The 20,762-nt window shown below is 45.6% G+C and overlaps 3 protein-coding genes and 1 long non-coding RNA gene across 4 annotated transcripts in view; 1 reads left to right on the forward strand and 3 right to left on the reverse strand.

Moving 5' to 3' along the window:
• LOC307225034 (uncharacterized protein) overlaps window positions 1–20,762 on the reverse strand; it is a 68,222-nt gene that overhangs the window by 37,318 nt on the left and 10,142 nt on the right. The window lies entirely within an intron of this gene.
• LOC307225349 overlaps window positions 1–20,762 on the forward strand; it is a 76,536-nt gene that overhangs the window by 22,239 nt on the left and 33,535 nt on the right. The window lies entirely within an intron of this gene.
• Window positions 1–20,762, reverse strand: part of LOC307225062 (uncharacterized protein) — a 51,622-nt gene that overhangs the window by 20,590 nt on the left and 10,270 nt on the right. The window lies entirely within an intron of this gene.
• LOC307225128 (uncharacterized protein) overlaps window positions 3,626–20,762 on the reverse strand; it is a 51,405-nt gene continuing 34,268 nt past the window's right edge. Inside the window, exon 3 of the mRNA XM_079992931.1 lies at window positions 3,626–5,827. Within this exon, the coding sequence (XP_079849057.1) occupies window positions 4,481–5,650 (1,170 nt within the window). The 5' untranslated portion in view covers window positions 5,651–5,827 and the 3' untranslated portion in view covers window positions 3,626–4,480. The remainder of the gene's footprint in view (window positions 5,828–20,762) is intronic.

Genomic DNA, 20,762 nt, shown 5'->3' on the forward strand with positions numbered 1-20,762 from the left:
CGTACTCTGGAGAGCTTCCCAGCTGATGTGATCACCTTGATGGCCATCGTGATGGGCCCAGACGAAAGGCTATCAGGAACACAATAACCGGCATGTTTTAGTGTATTCCGCACAGACTCTCACAAAGGACTCTGGCCAGGATTCCCCTCAGGGGGCAGGAAACCTCGCCCTTCTTTTGTTTTTGAAAATGACTCATGTGGGATGGGGAGAGGGGGCTCCGGCCAGGTGTCAGGACTCTCGGATTACCTGTGTAACCCCTCCTCGACTCCTCCCAATTTTGATGTAATCGTGATGTAAATATGATGTAATTCTGGGGGTGTAGCTTGGGGGATTAGCAATTAATAAAAGTTAGGGTCGTCCTTTGTTCGGGGCTTCCATCTTGCTTCACCTCGTGGGCGGTGGAAGTCCTGTCGCGACAGTCTTTTCCTTAAATAAAGACCGAGCCTACTGGCTGCTGTTTTGCTCTGAATTGCTCTGGTTGGTGTCTTCATTTGTCCAAGAGAGCCCTCGGATTTTCCGGTAACAATGTCAAAAGCGACTAAAATCTATAAAATTCATAGAAACTCAACGTGCCAATTTGCTCAATTTCTCTAGGACTCCATGACACCTCGCCTGTCCTCCATAATCCCTCAAGCAAGGTGTCAAGACCCTAATCCTGTCAAAACACTCTGCCAAGCCTTTCCTCCGGGCAATGCCAGTACATGGACCATTGTCTTCTCATCACCGGTACTCAGGATGTGCTTATCTGCGCATATCTCCAGCTCTGCATATTCCTCCCTCCCCCCTCCATATGTTAATCCTGTGTAACCCAACCTCTTCTTAATGTATTCATGATGTAACCTGTGTAACCCAACCCCTTCTTAATGTATTCATGATGTAACTGGGATGTATTTTGCACTGTATTCTGGGACATGGAGGGAAGTTTCAAAAGTTCATGTCACCCCTTTCTCGCTGTTCAATCTCGCCTTGAACCTGTTGCGCAATAAACTTGGATCTTCTGCAGCTTGCTCCTGTCTCTGGCTGAGCTCATTTTCCTCCGCAGGGACCCGCGGACTTAGTCTGACGAGCTGGGTGGCAGAGTAGCCTCGCACCCAGATTTTATCGTAACAGTACCCCACCCATCAGACTGGATTGCTCCAGCCACTCTGGGCAGCTTCCAAAAGAATAGAAGAAAACATAACACAACATGAAATATTAAAAACTTCTCGATAAAGAGCTGCTTTCAGGCATAGGGCTTTCAAGGTCAGCACCAACACTTTGAATGGTGCTCGGAAACGGACCGGGAGCCAGTGAAGATTTCTTAGGACCCGTGTTACAGTAGGGGCCAGCTGTTAGGGGGCCATTCAGCTGCTGTCCATAACTGAATGTATCCCTTGCCGGAAGTAATCCATAAACCTCTCCTCCTCCGCCTTCTCGGGATGCCATTGGTGCGCGATGCTCCGGCTCTCAAAAGAGGGAGAGGCGTGTGTTGGGTTCTCTCGGCTTGCCATGAGTTAAACGGAAACGAGCTAGATTCCTAGACAGGAAAGTAAGACGGGGGGGGGCAGGGTCCTCCAGAGCGAAAGCCTCTCCCTCCCTTTCCTGCAAGAAGTCGGGCGTGTGGGGGTCCCGTTGGTTCGGCTCTGCAGAGGCTGCCTGGGGGCGCCTGCTGGGATCCGGTGAGTCTCCTCTCTCCCAACATGGGGCCCACGGGGAGAGCGGGGGTCCCAGCGCTGCATGGAAAGAGGGGGGCAAGTCAGTGCACGGAGGGTCGCAGGAGGGCGGCAGCTCTGCTCTTCCTTTGCATGGATGCGCTGCTGGCCCCTTGGATCCAGGAGTGGGGAAATGCATGGAGAGAAATCTCATTCAGATGTATGGATCAGTCCCCTTGTATAACAGAGGTTGTCCGCGGATGGGAACATTCAGACATGAAATATACCCTGGTCCCTAAAACCTCACTGGTGCAAGGAATGAATGAAGGAAGGAAGGAAGGAAGGAAGGAAGGAAGGAAGGCAGAGAAGAGAAAGCGCTTCCTCTGGCAGGGCAGAATAAAACCTGTGGTACTCCCTCCCACAAGAGGCAGAGGCCACCAATAAAGGTGGTTAAAGGAGGAGGCCAATCTGTGGAGGAGGAGATGGTGATGGATGGCTCCTCTGCTCTGTCTCCCCTATAGGAGGGAGCCCTCTGGCCTGATCCTGCAGGGCTCATTTTCTCCTCCAGTGCTTAGTGTTGGGATGCAGCCAAGGAATTGGGGGCAAATGGCAGCCCCCCAGCTGTGCTGGGTGATCTCCAGTCCTTGGATCAGCATGAAACTGCAACCGAGCTTCAGCAGTCTTCAGAAGCTGGGCACTCACACTCAGCAGAGTAAACACACAGCAGAAGTGGCTGGAGAGGCATGTGTGAGCAGATTTACAAGCAGTTTATTCAGCACACATCAGGACAAAGGAATCATGTCTGCTCTCCTTCATGTCCAATGCAAGACAGCACCCCACCTGAGGCACCACTTTAGCTAATGAGGCCTCCTGCTGCTGCCACGCTGCCAGAGCATGATTTCTGTTCTCATCCTGAAGCAAAGTACTTAACCCGGGGTAATATTTCTGGGTTAGCGGTGTCTGTAACCTGAAGCGTCTGTAACCTGAGGTTACAGACACAAACAGAAGTTCACAGCAAGCTGTGCTGGAGTGTAAACAGGCATGTGACACACAACAGTCATGCCTGTCCCTTAAGGTTGAACGTAAATATTCTAACAGTTAGTTCCTCCAGATGCAAGCGTTGCCTCTGAGATTGCTGTGGGTTGGACTAGATGATCCTTGGGGTGCCATCCACCTCTATAGTTCCAAGATATGCACCACTGAAGGTCTCACAAGCCAAGGCACCCAGAGCAGGAGAGGTCCTGCTGGAATGGAAACAACCAGTGCAATGGTTTTTAAAACAGGAATCCAATGTGTTTGTTGTGGGGGGACTCAGTGGGGAGGGGCAGACCCCTGGATGCCACCTTGATCTCCTTGGACAAAGAGGTGGGAGAGAAATGCCATTCATAAAGAGAGGCAGCCCAGCCAATCATCTGGCTGCTGCATTTTGGGGCAGTTCCCGAGTCGCCTTCAAGGCAGTTCCACACAGAGAGCGTTGCAACCATCCCATCTGGTGCAGAGCAGGGAGGACCAGGGCCATGTCCTCTCTGTCCCGAAAGGTCTGTGGGGTGGGGAACTAGCCTGAGCTGGACATGGGCCTCAAGCGACCATGATGGACCCAGGAGTGCCCTCAAGTATTCATGACTGGGGAGGGGGAGCGTTAAGCAATGTAACTTCATCATCATCATTAATGTTAGTTCCCTGACTGTAATCCGAATCTCCTAGAGCAGATTACAAATTTTTTGAAAACCAATAAAACAGTTGAAAACACATTACAGTGGTACCTCAGGTTAAGAACTTAATCCCTTCCGGAAGTCTGTTCTTAACCTGAACCTGTTCTTAATCTAGAGACCACTTTAGCTAATGGGGCCTCCCGCTACCACTGCGCGATTTCTGTTCTCATCCTGAAGCAAAGTTCTTAACCCGAAGTACTATTTCTGGATTAGCAGAGTCTGTAACCTGAAGTGTCTGTAACCTGAAGCGTCTGTAACCCAAGGTACCACTGTACTCTCATAGAAAGGCGAGTCCTACTTTATTTGCTTTTGAGTGCACACAGATGCACCCGTCTTGCATGCTTGAGTACAGCAACTCCAGGGCATGAGCGGAGTAGGGGCCACGTGTAGAGCAAGTCCCACACTGAGGTCAAAAACACACACAGAGGCAGAAGGACTTCTTCTGTAATAGTTTACTGAGCTTTCAAAGCATACAGTTCTCACTGGGTCCCCAGAGAGGCACAAAACTTAGCTCCTGAGAGCAAACCCAGTTTCAGCAGTAAACAAATACAGCACACAGGATATCTAAGTCAGGCAGACACACCGGCAGAAGGGAGCAAGGGAGGAAAGAGGCTGGAAGGACACAGGGCAATGGAGGTGTGTCTTTCGCTTCCTGTCGTCTGGGAGGGAAGTCAGCAACTCAGCATATTCAGGGGTTTCATGAATAAAAGCTTTCTGCCAGCTGCTTCCAGGCAAATGGGCATCACCGAAACACACACTGTGATTCTTGGTATGTTGCCATATCAATTGTTTTTGAAAGGTTATCACGATGTGGTCTAGAAACCAGTTTGGAAGAATATATCGCCCGGCCCTAATCCTCACTCACCACCAGCAATCCAGATAAACACTCCTTTATAAATAAAGCACTTTTTGCAATCTTTTCATTTAAACTGCTTCTCCTCTTTGAGGTTGTTGATGGTTTGAAGGGTTTCAAGTACTAAAGTTCTTCCTGTCCGTGAGTCTGTTGATTTAGAACTTCCACTAGGACTGAACCTCTATCTACTTTCCTCATATTTATAAGGTTTGTGTTTTGTGTGAGTTTGTTGACATAAATCAAGGGTTCCATTCTGACTGAAGCTGCTTCCACAGTCCATACATTTAAATGGTTTCTGCCCTGTGTGTCTGCTGATGTTTTCTAAGATTTCCATTCTCACTAAAGCTCTTTCCACACTCCATGCATTTATATGGTTTCTCGCCTGTGTGAGTCCATTGATGTCTTCTAAGGGTTCCATTATCATTAAAGCTCTTTCCGCACTCCAAACATTTAAATGGTTTCTCCCCTGTATGAATTGGTTGATGTATATAGAGCTGTCCACTGTGACTGAAGGTCTTTCCACACTCCATACATTTAAATGGTTTCTCTCCTGTGTGAGTCCGTTGATGTTTTCTAAGTTTTCCATTGAAACTGAAGCTCTTTCCACACTCCAAACATTTATATGGTTTCTCCCCTGTGTGAATCTGTAGATGTGTTTTAAGGTTTCCATTCCGACTGAAGCACTTTCCACACTCAATGCATTTAAATGGTTTCTCCCCTGTGTGAGTCTGTTGATGCGTTCTAAGTGTTTCCTTATCACTAAAGCTCTTTCCGCACTCCAGGCATTTAAATGGTTTCTCCCCTGTGTGAATCTGTAGATGTTTTTTAAGATTTCCATTCTGACTGAAGCTCTTTCCGCTCTCAATGCATTTAAATGGTTTTTCCCATGTGTGAGCCACTTGATGTCTTCTAAGGGTTGCATTGAAACTGAAGCTCTTTCCGCACTCCAGGCATTTAAATGGTTTCTCCCCTGTGTGAGTCTGTTGATGTGATCTAAGGCCTGCATCGTGACTGAAGCTCTTTCCACATTCCATACATGTATATGGTTTCTCCCCTGGATGAGTCCGTTGATGTATTCTAAGGTTTCCAATCTGAATGAAGCTCTTTCCGCACTCAATGCATTTAAATGGTTTCTCCCCTGTGTGAGTCCGTTGATGTTTTCTAAGTTTTCCATTATCACTAAAGCTCTTTCCGCACTCCATACATTTAAATGGTTTCTCCCCCGTGTGAGTCTGTTGATGTCTTCTAAGGTTTCCATTGAAACTGAAGCTCTTTCCACACTCCAAACATTTATATGGTTTCTCCCCTGTGTGAATCTGTAGATGTGTTTTAAGGTTTCCATTATGACTGAAGCTCTTTCCGCACTCAATGCATTTAAATGGTTTTTCCCATGTGTGAGCCAGTTGATGTCTTCTAAGGGTTGCATTGAAACTGAAGCTCTTTCCACACTCCATACCTTTAAATGGTTTCTCCCCTGTAAGAGTTTATTGATATGTGTGCTCATTCAGTGAAGCATATTCCACATTTCACACTTTTTAATGGCTATTCCTAATGAAACGAAAGGTTCCCCATGTCCCAGAATTTTGACTGTCTTCTGTATCTCCTTCTTCAGAATGGGCGGAAAGGCAATCCTATTTTGGTTTCAAGGAAGAGAACAAAGGGAAAGAGAACACATCAAATGCCATTAGCAGCTTTTCTTATTTCAACATTTCCTATATTCCCCCGCCTCCTTCCCATGTTCCCAGTTGTTATGAAATGAAGATGCAATGATGTCAAATGATAGTAATGCATCACCACCTTTCATAATCCTCACTCATTGTTAATAGTGCAGCATGATCTTGGAATACAGCCTTTTTAAATCAATTGTTTCCTCACAAGGAAAGGCAGCTGTTCTCTGTCCATGAAGAGGCCCCCCCTTTTCTCTGGTTCATCGTTCCTTTGGACATTTCCCATCCTCGGCATCATAATCCTCCATCCACCTCTATCTCTCTCTCTTTTTTTAATCTGTTTTAACTGATTTTCATTATTACACATACACATAGAATACATACACTCATTATACATTTATCCATCCACCTAAGCCTTGAGCTCTGCCAAGCTTCGGACTTCCCTTCATCTCTTCGGTAAGTATCATATAGTTATAACATCGCGTATTCTATTTAATACTATTTTGTCTTATGCCGTTAGAGTTACTCCAACCCTGCCAGTGTCTTTAAAGTTTTACCATTTTCTCTTACATATACCAAATATTTACTCCAATTTTCAACAAACTTCTTTTCATCTTGGTCCCGTATTTTTCCCGACAATCTCGCCAATTCTGCGTAATTCATCATTTTGGTCTGCCATTCCATGATTGTAGGTAGAGTATCAGTTTTCCAGTTCTGGGCCAACATAGTTCTAGCTGCTGTCGTGGCGTACAGGAAAAGATTTTTATCCTTCTTTTTAATTTCCTTCCCTTTCAATCCCAATAAAAAGGCTTCAGGTTTTTTTAGAAAAGATTTTTTTGTACTTATTTATTTATTATAAATATTTTTTATTAATTTTCCAACATACATTTATAATATCCAATCGAAATTTATCACATATTTTCTCTTTTGGAATTCCTTCAGCCTCTCTAACAATCATCCATTATTCAATTTTTTAATAATAATAATAATAATAATAATAATAATAATAATAATTTATTATTTATACCCCACCCATCTGGCTGGGCCTCCCCAGCCACTCTGGGCGGCTTCCATAGAAAGCAAAAATACAATAAAATATCACACGTTAAAAACTTCCCTGAACAGGGCTGCCTTAAGATGTCTTCTGAATGTCAGGTAGTTGTTAATCGCTTTGACATCTGCTGGAAGGGCGTTCCACAGGGCGGGCGCCACTACCGAGAAGGCCCTCTGCCTGGTTCCCTGTAGCTTTACTTCTCGCAGTGAGGGAACCGCCAGAAGGCCCTCGGCGCTAGACCTCAGCGTCCGGGCAGAATGATGGGGGTGGAGACGCTCCTTCAGGTATACTGGACCGAGACCGTTTAGGGCTTTAAAGGTCAGCACCAACACTTTGAATTGTGCTCGGAAACGTACTGGGAGCCAATGTAGGTCTTTCAAGACCGGTGTTATATGGTCTCGGCGGCCGCTCCCAAATTACACATTTCCTAATTTTTATATTGAAATTTATATACCTTCACCCTCTTATTTTTCTTCTACACAATATTCCTCAAACATTCCCAGAGCCTCTTGAAATCACATTAGCGTTGTTTGCTCATCACATATACATTTCAAATAATCAGAAAATTTTCCCCAATCTTCAATGAACTTTTGGTCTCGTAGATATCTGATCTTCCCCGTTAGTTTATCTAGTTCTGCATAGTCCATCAGTTTCATTCTCCATTCTTCTAACGTCAGTAGTTGTTCCTGTTTCCATTTTTGGGCCAGTAGTATTCTCGCTACAGTTACTGCGTATTGGAAAAGTTTACAGTCCTTTCTATTTATCTCATTTCCTACTATTCCTAAAAGAAAAGCCTCTGGTTTCTTAACAAATGTATATTTCAACATCTTTTTCAACTAATTATATATCAATTCCCAGAAACCCTTCACCTTCTTGCAATCCCACCACATATGGTAAAATGTTCCCTCTTTTTCTTTACATTTCCAACACTTATTACATGTTTTATACATTTTTGCAAATTTTATGGGTGTAATATACCATCTATAAACCATTTTCATAACATTTTCCTTTAACACAGTGCATGCCGTAAATTTTATATTTTCATTCCATAATTTTATCCAGTCATTGAACTGTATATTATGACCCAAATCTCTGGCCCAGTGTATCATAACCGATTTAACTTCCTCGTCTTTTGTATACCATTCCAGCAACATTTTATACATTTTAGATAAAATTTTGTACTCATTATTTATTATTTCCATTTGAAATTTTGATTCTTTTTCATCAAAACCTCTTTCTTTAAAATCCTTTTTAAACATTTCATTAACCTGATAATAATGCAACCAATCATATACATGCTCCTTCACATCTTCATAAGGTTTCATTTTCGATTTTCCTCCTTCTTTGACTATCAATTCTTTATATGTAATCCAGTTCCCCCTTAAATTGACTTTCTTAAGACTCATAACTTCTAACGGAGATAGCCAGTGGGGAATTCTTGGTTCTAATAAACTTTTTTTTTTAAATACTTCTTATTCAAACTTTAGAAATACACATGTCTATGTAAATATGCACTGTACAAATCATCATATCACTGAACATATAAACATACATATAGATAAATTATTGTTAGTTTACATAATACACTTATCTCTTCCTCTGTTTATACAAAGAAAAGGAAAAAAGAAAGAAGAAAGAGAAAAAAAGGAAAGAGATTGAAAAATAAAAATTCCTTGTCGTCGGAAAAACAAACAAAAAACAAACAAAAAAAACCTTTGGACTTTGTTTAGTCCTGGACTTCCCTCCACCCTATTGGTAAGTATCAAATAATCCTACATTCACGTATTTTCTCTTAGTCTTAAATATTAGACATTCTCTGTTAGAGTTAATCCAGCCCCACCAGTGTCTTCTACAATTTATTTTCAATATATTTCCAGTATTTACTCCAATTTTTATGAAATTTTTGCTCATCTTGGTCTCGTATTCTACCCGTTAATCTAGCAAGTTCGGCGTATTCCACCATTTTAACCTGCCAATCACTTATACTAGGTATGGTTTCCATTTTCCAGTTTTGTGCCAGCATAATTCTTGCGGCTGTGGTGGCATAGAGGAATATACTCTTGTCTTCTTTTTTAATCTCTTTACCCAACATTCCTAGCAGAAAGGCTTCAGGTTTTTTGGGAAAAGTATATTTGAGAATTTTTTTAAGTTCATTATATATTAGTTCCCAAAATCTTTTCACTTTATTACATAGCCACCACATGTGGTAGAAATCGCCTTCTGCTTCCCCACATTTCCAGCATCTTTTGTTCTTTAACCTGTAGATTTTAGCTAATTTCACCGGTGTATGATACCACCTATATATCATCTTCCACATATTTTCCCTCAATGCCATACACGCCGTAAACTTTGTATTGTTATTCCATAATTCTAACCACCTTTCAAAATCGATGTTATAACCCACGTCTATCGCGGTTCTAATAAACTTTTATACCTCTCCCATATTTCTATGAGAGATCTTCTAAAGATGTGGTTTTCGAAACCTTTATGGATTTTTTTCTTCTCACACCATAAATATGGGTGCCAGCCAAATCTGTTATCAAAACCTTCTAAATCTAACAAATCAGTATTTTTTAACTTTATCCATTCCTTCAACCAACAGAGACATGAAGCTTCATAATATAATTTCAAGTCTGGCAGGGCAAAGCCTCCTCTTTCTTTCGCATCCATTAATAACTAAAACTGAATTCTTGGCTTCTTACCCTGACAGATATATCTTGAAATTGCTCTTTGCCATTCTTTAAAGATCACTGTCCCCTTGATTATTGGAATTGTCTGAAACAAAAACAACATCTTTGGCAGCACGCTCATCTTAATCTTTGAAATTCTCCCCCAAAAATATAACTTCATTCGACCCCACACCTCTAGATCTTTCTTTATTCCCTTCCACACTGGCTCATAGTTATTCTGAAACAAATCAAGATTCCCAAATATTTATCTTTTTTCACCACTTCTATCCCTATTTGTTGTTGCATTGTTTCTATCATACCTTGTTCCATATTTTTGTAAGTATTTTGGTTTTTTTTCTTATTTAATATAAACCCTGCCACTTGACCAAATTGTTCAACTTCTTCCAAAACTACTTTTGCACTTTCCAGTGGTTCTTCCACTGTTATTACCAGATCATCAGCAAAGGCTTTCACTTTATACTCCTTCTGGCCTACTGACACACCTTTTATTGCTTCATTTCTCCTTATTGAATTTAAGAAAATTTCCAGAACCATTATGAATAACAATGGTGAGAGAGGGCATCCTTGTCTCGTACCTTTTGATATTTTTAATTCTTCTGTAGTCATGTTGTTTACAATAAGCTTCGCTCTTTGTTCAGTATATATCGCTTTTATTCCATTAAAGAATTCTTTCCCCACTTCCATATATTCTAAATTTTTTAACATAAAGTCCCAAGAAATGTTATCAAAGGCCTTTTCTGCATCCACAAATATTAACGCAGCTTGTTTCTCATTCCTGGCTGTCAGATATTCTAACAAATTAATTATATTCCTTATATTATCTTTCATCTGTCTGCCAGGAAGGAAACCCGCCTGGTCTTTATGAATAATTTCTTGTAATATCTTTTTCAACCTCTTCGCTAAGATACTTGCAAAAATTTTGTAGTCTGTATTTAGCAATGAGATAGGCCTGTAATTTTTAACTTGAGTCAAATCAGTCTTGTTTTGGAATTAGTGTAATAAAAGCTTCTTTCCACGTCTCCAGCATTTCTCTATCCTGAAGAATATTGTTCATGACTTCTCTCAGCGGTGTAAACAGGATGTGCCTCATTTCTTTATAATAACTTGCTGTAAATCCATCTGGTCCTGGAGCTTTCCCTTTTTTCAACTCTTTTATGGCTTCTTTAATCTCTTCCATTTCTATTGGGGCGTTCAGCCTTTCTTTCTTTTCTGTCGGGATCTTCTGCACCTTTTCTTCTTTTAAGAATCTTTCTATTTTTCTCATGTTATTTTTCTCTTTATTATTATATAAATGTCTGTAAAAGTCCAAGAATCCTTTTCTGATACCTTTTGGATTAACTATCTCTTCTCCTTCTATGATGATTTTATTTATTGTATTCTGTTCCTTTCTTTTCTTAATTTGCCATGCCAGCCATTTGCCTGATTTATTTGCAAATTCAAAGTTCCTTTGTCGCAATTTTTTTATATTCCACTCCACTTCTTTATTTATCATCATAGCAAATTGTGTTTGCAGAGCTTTTATATTCTGTTTTATTTTCAAATTGTCTGGTTTCTCAATTAATTTTTGTTCATTGTCCATTATTTGTCTTAAAATTTCCTTCTTGCCTTTCTCTCTGCTTTTATTTTTTATTGAATTCTGTTGGATAAAAAATCCTCTCATCACCGCCTTGCTGGCATCCCACACTACATTCATTTTTGTACCCTTATTACAATTGTTCATAAAATACTCCACCAGCTTCTTTTGTGCCCCCTCTAAAAATTTTTGATCATCTAGAAGGTAGTCATTAATTCTCCATCTGAATGATCTTTCTTCGTAACCTCTTATTTCACATTTGATTGGATTATGATCTGAGATCACTCTTGGTTGAATTTCAACTTGCATGATTCTTGGAGTTAATTCATTAGATACCCATATTTGATAGATTCGCGACTGTCAGAGCTGCCCAAGGTCCCAGCTCACAAAGGACCAACGCCAGTTCTTGCTATATACAAAAGTCTTTATTAAGGTTCAGTTTCAATTTCAAAGCCGCAGTGCGCAGCTCTACGTCTCAACCCTAGACCGCTGAAGTTCCGTCTGAATCTCCTCCCCCCAGACACCAGTTCAAGACCCTAGCCTTGCTCCACCTCCTCCTTTGCTCCTTTCTCCTCTGGGTCCGTCTGCCCGCTGGGCTGTCGCCCTTTCTGGACTCCTCTGATGCTGATTCCCCGGATTCTTCCCCCTGCTTCCGGCATGCTTTAGGACCTGGCTCCCAATCCGAGCTCCCTGCTGTCCCGCGCTCCTGTACATTTGAACTTGGCGCGCCCTCCCAGCCGGCAACCTTCCTCCTGACCGTTACACTGCTCCTGTCACTGCTTCCCCCTTCGGGGGGGCTAGCTGGGTCTGACTTCCCCCCCGTTCCCTCACTCAGCGATAGGGGCGTGGTCAGCCCTGACTCATCTTCTCTCCCCACTGGAGGGGAAGACGGGCCTGACACGTGGGACTCTTCCCCCCCACTCCGCTCTGGTGGGGAAGCTGGTCCTGATCTCCAGCTGCTGCTTTGGGAGTCGCCGCTAGCCCCTTGCTTCTGGTGCGTCCTTCCCGGGACCCCCCTTGCCCTGGCCATCGGTGCCCCCTTCTGGGAATCTTCCGAATCGCTGGAGAAGCTCATGGAATCTCTCGGCCCACGGTCATACTCTCCTACGCTGCCCTCGGATTGTTTCCCTTCGCTCTCCGCCTCCTCTCTCCTCTGTGCCTCTGCTCCCGAACCCCTGACATCCATCCCCCCCTCGAAGCCCCCCTCTCCCCTCCCCCTCTTCGGATGCGGGTTCCGGGTGCTCCAGTGTTGTGGGGGTGAGTGCGGGATACAGTTCTTCCCCTCTGGTGTGCAGCTGGCCGGCTGGGTCCCGCCCATCTGGAATGGGCTCGTCGACGTCGATCTCCTCTGCTTCCATCTCTCTGCAGCTGTGCTCGAACCCAGGATCCTCCCCCAACACGTCCATGTCCGTCTCCCCCCCCGGTCGCCTCGGGGGATGCTGCCTGCCAAGGCCCCTTCAGCAGTTCCCTGCTCCACCCCACCTCCGGTTGATCGTCCCACCAATAAGAGCGGTCTGTAACAGACCCCGAGAGTGATCCCTCCGGGGAGCGTGTGTCAGGTGCTGGTTCCTCATCTGATGAGAACCCCTGGAACGTGCTGGCTGAGAGTGTGGGTGTGAAAAGATATTCGTCGAAATAATCTGCCGGCATAGGTCTGTGTGGGAAGAGTGCATGGAACTCGTCTTTGAGGTAGTGCTCCTCCACCGCGTAGTACGGTACCCAGCTGTTGGCGCTGGCCGGGGTACCTTCCCTGGCGAGGAGATATTCAACCCCTTCTTCCCCCCATCTCGAGTCCAAAATCTCCATGACCTCGTTGAGTGGCCCTGCTCTCGGCGACCCCCCCCTGTTGGCGATTTGCGGGGTGGGTCTGGTGCGTTCCCTGGTGCCTGGAACCTGTGGGGTTCCTTGTAGGGTGTGAGCACTGATCTATGAAAGACCGGGTGCATTCTGGAGCCCTCCGGGAGTGTCAACCGGAAGGCTACTGGATTGATTTGTGCCTCGACTTGGTAAGGCCCTAGCTGTTTGTGTCTGAGCTTCTTTTTAGCTAACGTTCTGGCCGGCACTGCCTGGGCTGCTAACCAGACCCAGTCCCCCACCTGGATGTCTTCCCCGACTCTCCTGTGCCTGTCTGCCTGCACCTTGTATGCTTGCTTTGCTAGTTCTAAATTCCTTCGGAGCTGCTCGTGGACCTCCCGCAATTCCTCTGCCCAAGCCTCTGCTCCCTGTGTCTCCCCTCCCCCACTTTCTCTAATCCCGGGAAGGTTCTGGGATACCGCCCATTGTTGGCGAAGAACGGTGTCACCCCCATGGACACGTGCTTTGTGTTGTTGTAGGCAAACTCGGCCAGCGGTAGGTAGTCCACCCAGGTCGAGGGCTGTTGATTCGCGTAGCATCTCAGGTACTGCTGCATGATGGCGTTGACCCTCTCCGCTTGTCCGTTGGTCTGCGGGTGTCGTGCCGACGCTAAATTGATCTTGACGTTCAGGATGCCCAGCAGCTTCTGCCAGAAGCTCGAGATGAATTGGCGACCCCGGTCGGACAGGATGGACCGTGGTAAACCGTGAACCTTGAACACGTGGTCTATGAACAGCTTGGCAGTCTGTTCCGCTGTGGCCACCTTCGCGCAAGGAATGAAGTGCACCATCTTGGTGAACAGGTCTACGACCACGAGTACCGCTGTTTTGCCTCGTGAGCTGGGCAGATCTGTGACAAAGTCCAGGGCTACTTTCTAAAGCGGTTCGAGCGGCGTCTGTAGCGGTTCCAGCAGTCCCGCCAGCGGCCTGTGTACTGGTTTGGCCCTTTGGCATGTGTCACACCTGGTGATGTAATCTGCGACTTCTGCCCTCATCTTGGGCCACCAAAAGTCTCTGGCTACTAATTCCGCCGTCTTGTCCTTGCCGAAATGCCCGGCGCTGGGCGCGTCGTGTAACTGCTGCAGCACTTTCGCGCGGAGGTCGTCTCCCGGCACGATGAGCAGTCCGTCGCGTATCTGGAACTCGTCATCCTTCGCAGTGCCTCTTCGCACCTCCTCCATCTTGGATTGTGTGAACGAATCCACCTGCAGCACGCGACGTACCGCGTCCAGGTCCACGATAGCTGAAGCGCACGCCCATGCCTTTGGTGCGAAAATGTGCTTGGCCGCCACCAGTGCCGCTTCCTCGAGATACTGCGGCTTCCTGGATAGCGCATCCGCCATGACGTTGCTGTCTCCCGGGATGTATTCTATCCGGAAGTCGAAATCCGCAAAGAACTCCGCCCAGCGGATGTGTCTCTGGTTCAGGAACCGCGCCGTGTGCCAGTACTCCAGGTTCTTATGGTCCGTGCGGACCTGCACCATGTGTTTGGCTCCGATGAGGAAGTGCCGCCACGCTTTGAAGGCTGCATGAATGGCCAGCAACTCCCTGTCCCAGATGGTGTAGTTCTGTTCCGACTTGCTGAGTTTTCTGGAGTAGAATGCGCACGGCCTCCAGTCCCCTTGCGGATCTTGCTGCAACAGGACCGCCCCCACCGCTCTGTCCGAGGCGTCCGTCTCAACCCTCATTGGGTTGCTGGGGTTGACGTGTAGCAGCTGTTCTTCGGACGCGAAGAGACGCTTGAGTCTCTGAAAGGACTCCTCCGCCTGGTCCGTCCAGGTGAACTTCTTCTTCTTGGAGCTGAGGGTGTCCGTGATGGCTGCCGTCTCCATCGCGAACCCCTTGATGAACTTGCGATAAAATTTGGCGAAGCCGACGAACTTCTGGACCTCCTTCCGATTGCGCGGGCTCTTCCAGTCCAACACCGATCGGACCTTGGCGCTGTCCATGGTGAGTCCCTTGTCGGACAGCTTGTAGCCCAGCAAATCCACCTCCGTCATGTCGAACTGGCATTTCTCCAGTTTGGCGTAAAGTCTGTGCTCCCGTAGTCTCTGCAGGACCTCCTTGACATCTCTCTCGTGAGCCTCCTGCGATTCCGAGAAAATCAGGATGTCGTCCAGGAAGCAGACGCACTTCTTGTAGAGGAGTCCCGCTAACACGTGGTGCATGAAGGCTTGGAAACAGTGGGAGCCATTTTGTAAACCAAATGGCATAACTCGGTATTCATAGGTGCCCAAAGGCGTAAACATGGCTGTCTTCCACTCATCGCCCTCCCGCACACGTATGAGGTTGTACGCCCCTCGAAGATCCAGCTTGGTGAAGATGCGTCCCTTCCTCACCGTGGCGAGTAGGTCGTCGATCTTGGGCATGGGGAATGCAGTGGGCTTCGTCCTCGAATTTATGACCCTGTAATCAACTACAAGCCTCTTTTGGGGCATGTCTTTTTTCTTCACGAAAAACACGGGACTGCCCCCCACTGCTTTGGATTCTTGGATGAATCCCCGCTTCAAGTTGTGATCTATGAACTCTCTGAGTTCTTGCAGTTCGTCTTCAGACATGGAATACAGTTTCCCAGTCGGCAGCGTCGCCCCCGGCAGGAGGTCAATCTTGCAGTCGTAGGGCCTGTGGGGAGGCAGCTTGTCCGCTTCCTTCTCGCAGAAGACCTCTAAAAACGCCTTGTACTTGTTGGGTACCGCTTGCAGCATGCCTAAGTGTAGCTGTGGGTCTTCCTCTTGCCCCTCATCCTCCTGGCTAGTCAGGATGCAGTGTTCTGCGCAGTAGGAGGAGCAGAAGGTCACTTGACGCTGGTACCATGCTAATGCTGGGCTGTGCCTGTGCAGCCAACTCATGCCCAATACTATGGGCGTGTCTGACAGGTGGGTGACATTGAAGCTGATGACTTCCCGGTGATTTCCAATTCGCATCACCATTGGCGGCGTTTGCTGTACCACCTGTCCTCCCAGCAAGTCTCTTCCATCAACCGTGACGACTTTCAGGGGCATCGTGGCTGGCAGGAGCGCTATGCTATGTTGCTTGATGAAATCCACTCCTATAAAGTCTGCATTACTACCAGAGTCAATGGTAATGGGCACTTCCATAGTGAGTCCATTTGGTAGCTGGAGCGATGCAGTGAGTTGCACCACCGGTTTGGGCGGGAGTGGGTCTGTGGGCTGTAAAATCTCTGGGGACTGCTTCACTGACTCGCCTGGCTGGGCCCCAGTGCCTCTGCCTCCAGCCAGGCTTCGTCGTTTCCCTGTAGCTGTTGTCCCTGCTGAACTGCCCCTTTTACTGTTGCTGAGGCTGCAGTGTGCTTTTTGGAGCCTCTGGGGGCACTCCTTGGCCATGTGCTGTGCACTGTCGCAGATGTAATACTTCCTGCTCCCTCTAGGAGGCTTCGCCTTTACTGCTCCTGGCGTTTGGGCTCTGGTTGCTGTCTGAGCCCTGGCACCACCTATCTCCATCGGCTCTTCTCCCCCTCCCAGTGGAGGCGTGGACTGGGTGCGCGCTGTCTCTCCTGGTAGGAAAGGAGTTGATCTGGCTGGTGTGCATCCCAAACATCCGTCATCCTTGCTCCAAGGACGTTCTTCCAGACGCACCCCAATCGCCAGCGCTCTTTGGACGACTTCCGTGGTGCTGTTGGGTCTCTCCCCCCTCGCAATTTCATCCTTCACAGCCCCATTCAGCCCCTCCCAGAACAGGTCTCGGACGGCAGCTGAGTCTTTCTCCCAGCCCAGCGCATTTACCAACGCAAAAAAGCGGGAGTGATATTGTCTCACAGTGGCTTTCCCCTGCTTCAAACCATGCATTTCCCTTCTGGCCACATCCACATCTACCGTTGATTTAAAACAAGCATCCATAGCCTTGATAAAAGCTGTAGAATCCTTGAGGGTGGGGTCATTTTCGCGCCATAAATTGCGCAGCCACGATTTAGCGTCCCCATGCAGATGAGTTATTATGAACCCCACTTTCTCCTCCTCATCTCTAAAGTCTTTCCGAAGCAAATTGAGCGCGAAAACTATGTCTGCCCTGAAGTTAGGATACTGCTGCAGGTTCCCGTCGAAATGGGATACGATGCTGCCCCCCCTCTTTCCGAGGCCAATCCCCTCCGGTTTGGGTCCTGGCAGCCCCTCCTTGCTCAAAAGTTCCCACCTGGTTTGCAGATCCTTGCAGAACACTACTGCTTCCTCCTCTCTCTTTCTGGATGCTGCTACTTCCATGGAAAGTCTCATGACTGCTTCTTGCAGGGCTGTCACTTTCTCCTCTGTAGCCATCCTTGCCGATCTTCGTGAGCTCGCAAAACACCAAGTTTTGCCCCTTGCTGCGCCAACTCACGCTGCGAAGGTTTTGGGGAGACGGAACTTACTGTCAGAGCTGCCCAAGGTCCCAGCTCACAAAGGACCAATGCCAGTTCTTGCTATATACAAGTCTTTATTAAGGTTCAGTTTCAATTTCAAAGCCGCAGTGCGCAGCTCTACGTCTCAACCCTAGACCGCTGAAGTTCTGTCTGAATCTCCTCCCCCCAGACACCAGTTCAAGACCCTAGCCTTGCTCCACCTCCTCCTTTGCTCCTTTCTCCTCTGGGTCCGTCTGCCCGCTGGGCTGTCGCCCTTTCTGGACTCCTCTGATGCTGATTCCCTGGATTCTTCCCCCTGCTTCCGGCGTGCTTTAGGACCTGGCTCCCAATCCGAGCTCCCTGCTGTCCCGCGCGCCTGTACATTTGAACTTGGTGCGCGCGCCCGCCCAGCCGGCAACCTTCCTCCTGACCGTTACACTGCTCCTGTCACTGCTTCCCCCTTCGGGGGGGGGGCTAGCTGGGTCTGACTCCCCCCCCGTTCCCTCACTCAGCGATAGGGGCGTGGTCAGCCCTGACTCATCTTCTCTCCCCACTGGAGGGGAAGCCGGCCCTGACACGTGGGACTCTTCCCCCCTGCTACGCTCTGGTGGGGAAGCTGGTCCCGATCTCCAGCTGCTGCTTTGGGAGTCGCCGTTGGCCCCTTTCTTCTGGTGCGTCCCTCCCGGGACCCCCCTTGCCCTGGCCATCGGTGCCCCCTTCTGGGAATCTTCCGAATCGCTGGAAAAGCTCATGGAATCTCTCGGCCCACTGTCATACTCTCCTACGCTGCCCTCGGATTTTTCCCCTTCGCTCTCCGCCTCCTCTCTCCCCTGTGCCTCTGCTCCCGAACCCCTGACAGCGACATTGACTGATTCGATTCTGAATAAAACGTAAACTGTTTGTCAAGTGGATGTTTCAGTCTCCAAATGTCTATTAAGTTACAATTCTTAATCATCGAGAAAAAAATCTTTGGTAGTTTTCCCTCTTTACTCATTCCTGATACTCTCGGTCTATCCATTTCCATTGACACTACTCCATTCATATCTCCCATTATTATAATCTTTTGGTCCATATAATCAAACAGTTTTTCTTCCAAATCTTTATAAAAATCAGTCTTGTTTCCATTTGGTGCATAGATCCCGACTGTTATTATTTTTTCACCTTGCCACTTGATCTGGATTGCAATTATTCTTCCTTCTTCATCTTTGAAAATTTGCTGAGCTTCAATTTTATTTCTTATATGCAATACCACCCCTGTCTTTTTGTTTTTGTCTGACGATATAAATTCATTTCCTAGTCTTTTGTTGATCAAAACTCTTCTATGTCTTCTCGCCACATGTGTCTCTTGTAAACATATTATATCCAAATTTTCCTTTTTTAGATATTGTTCAATTTTATTCCATTTTTTCCTATCGTTTATCCCATTAATATTCCAATTCCATAATTTTAACTCCATCTTGGTATCCTAATTAATTAAATTTTATTTAAAATTTTATAATCTTTCTTCTTCTTCTTCTTCTTCTTCTTCTTCTTCTTCTTCTTCTTCTGTGTTTCTTCCATCTTCTTCTTCTTCTTCCTCTCCCAATCCACTTTCCCCCGTAGCTCCTGCTGCTGCACCTCTTATTTCTTCCTCTTCTGGTCTTAATTCCTTGTATCTTCTCAGAAACTTGCTTGCTTCCTCTGGGTTTGTGTGCTTGTGTTTCTTACTTTTATAGAAAAAAGAGATCCCCTCTGGAAATTCCCACTTGAATTCTATTTTGTTCTTCTTTAAAATTTGCACCAATGGTTTATATGGATCTCTCCGTTTCAACAGTCTGATCGGTATATCTTTAAAAATAATTATCTAATTCCCATCGATATTCAATCTTTTCTCTCTGTTCTTCTGCAAGATCATATTTCTCATTTCTCTGTCCTTGAATATAATTAGACAGTCTCCCGGAGATTTCCTTGTCTTAGTTGTTCTTGCCTTCAATCTAAATGCATTTTGCACTGTCATAGCTACCTCCTCTGGTTGAAGTTCTAACCATTGTGCTATTTCTGCAATCAGTGCAATATTTTTACCCTGTATCTCTGGTACGGCTCTCAACCTCAAATTAGTCTCCCGCTGCCTCAATTCATTCATAGCAATCGCATCCAAGACTTCTTCTTGTGTTTTATTAATCTCCGACATTTCTACCTTTATTTTCTCCTCTTCTCTCCTCACTTCCCTCATTTCCTGTTTTGTCCTCTTCATCCCCTCCTCCAACGTTTGTGTTCTCTTAGTCACATGTTTCAATTGTCCCTTTAATTCATTTACTGTTTCATCAAATTTTTTGTCCATTTTTCCAATCCTTTTGTTCATTTGTTCTAATTTGGCCTCTAAATTTTTTTCACTCTGCTTTATATCATTTTTAATTTATCCAAACATTTTCAATATTTCTCCCTTAAAATCTGACTCTTGTTTTGAGATTCTCCTATCTGCCGGTGTCCCCCCTTCACTTGTTTTTTTTCTGCTGGTGCAACATATCTACAAGAAAGAAGATTCCACCTAAACATTAGGAAGAACTTCCTGACAGTAAGAGCTCTTCGACAGTGGAATTTGCTGCCAAGGAGTGTGGTGGAGTCTCCTTCTTTGGAGGTCTTTAAGCAGAGGCTTGACAACCATATGTCAGGAGTGCTCTGATGGTGTTTCCTGCTTGGCAGGGGGTTGGACTCGATGGCCCTTGTGGTCTCTTCCAACTCTATGATTCTATGATTCTATGATCTTTTAGTCTCTTCACACTCCTACCAAAGTTAATTAATGCACCAAAATTAGCACAACCAGTATATAAGGCCCAATACAATATTTAGCAAAACCCAATAACATATAAAAACTAACACCGAACTCCTCCGATCAATATATCAACCCAGGTATCTCCTACATCACAAAATAAATGGCCAGAATAAAAATAAAATATAACCCAATGGAGATACTCTTATTATCTTAAAAAATCCCAAAAGAGAGAATATAATCGTGATTGTACTTTTAGCCTTTTTGTTAGGAGAATTCACTAATTCACAGTCCTCAAATTTCAAATTTTTGCCAAGGTTTTAAAACTTTTCATTAATGAAGAGACGATAGAAAGATGAAAATCTTCTTGCCACCACTTAGGCTAATTCCAATCCGTCATTTCGAAAATAAAATGCAACAGGGCAAGAAAAGGACCAAACCATAAAAAAGCAAAAAATAATATATTTTCTCAGTTTTGTTATTGGCAGTTATTTTAGATTTTAATTATACTCCAATTATAATCCAATGTAGTCTTCAAACTCTCCAATTCCAGATTAGTCCAAGGAAGGAAGTAAAGAAGAAGTAGCAGAAAACCATAAAATAAGTCCCCCCAAAAAAAGAAAAAGGGAAACAAAAACAAAAACAAA

Source organism: Podarcis cretensis, assembly GCF_951804945.1.
Source record: "Podarcis cretensis genome assembly, chromosome: 10".
Classification (NCBI taxonomy): Eukaryota; Metazoa; Chordata; class Lepidosauria; order Squamata; family Lacertidae; genus Podarcis; species Podarcis cretensis.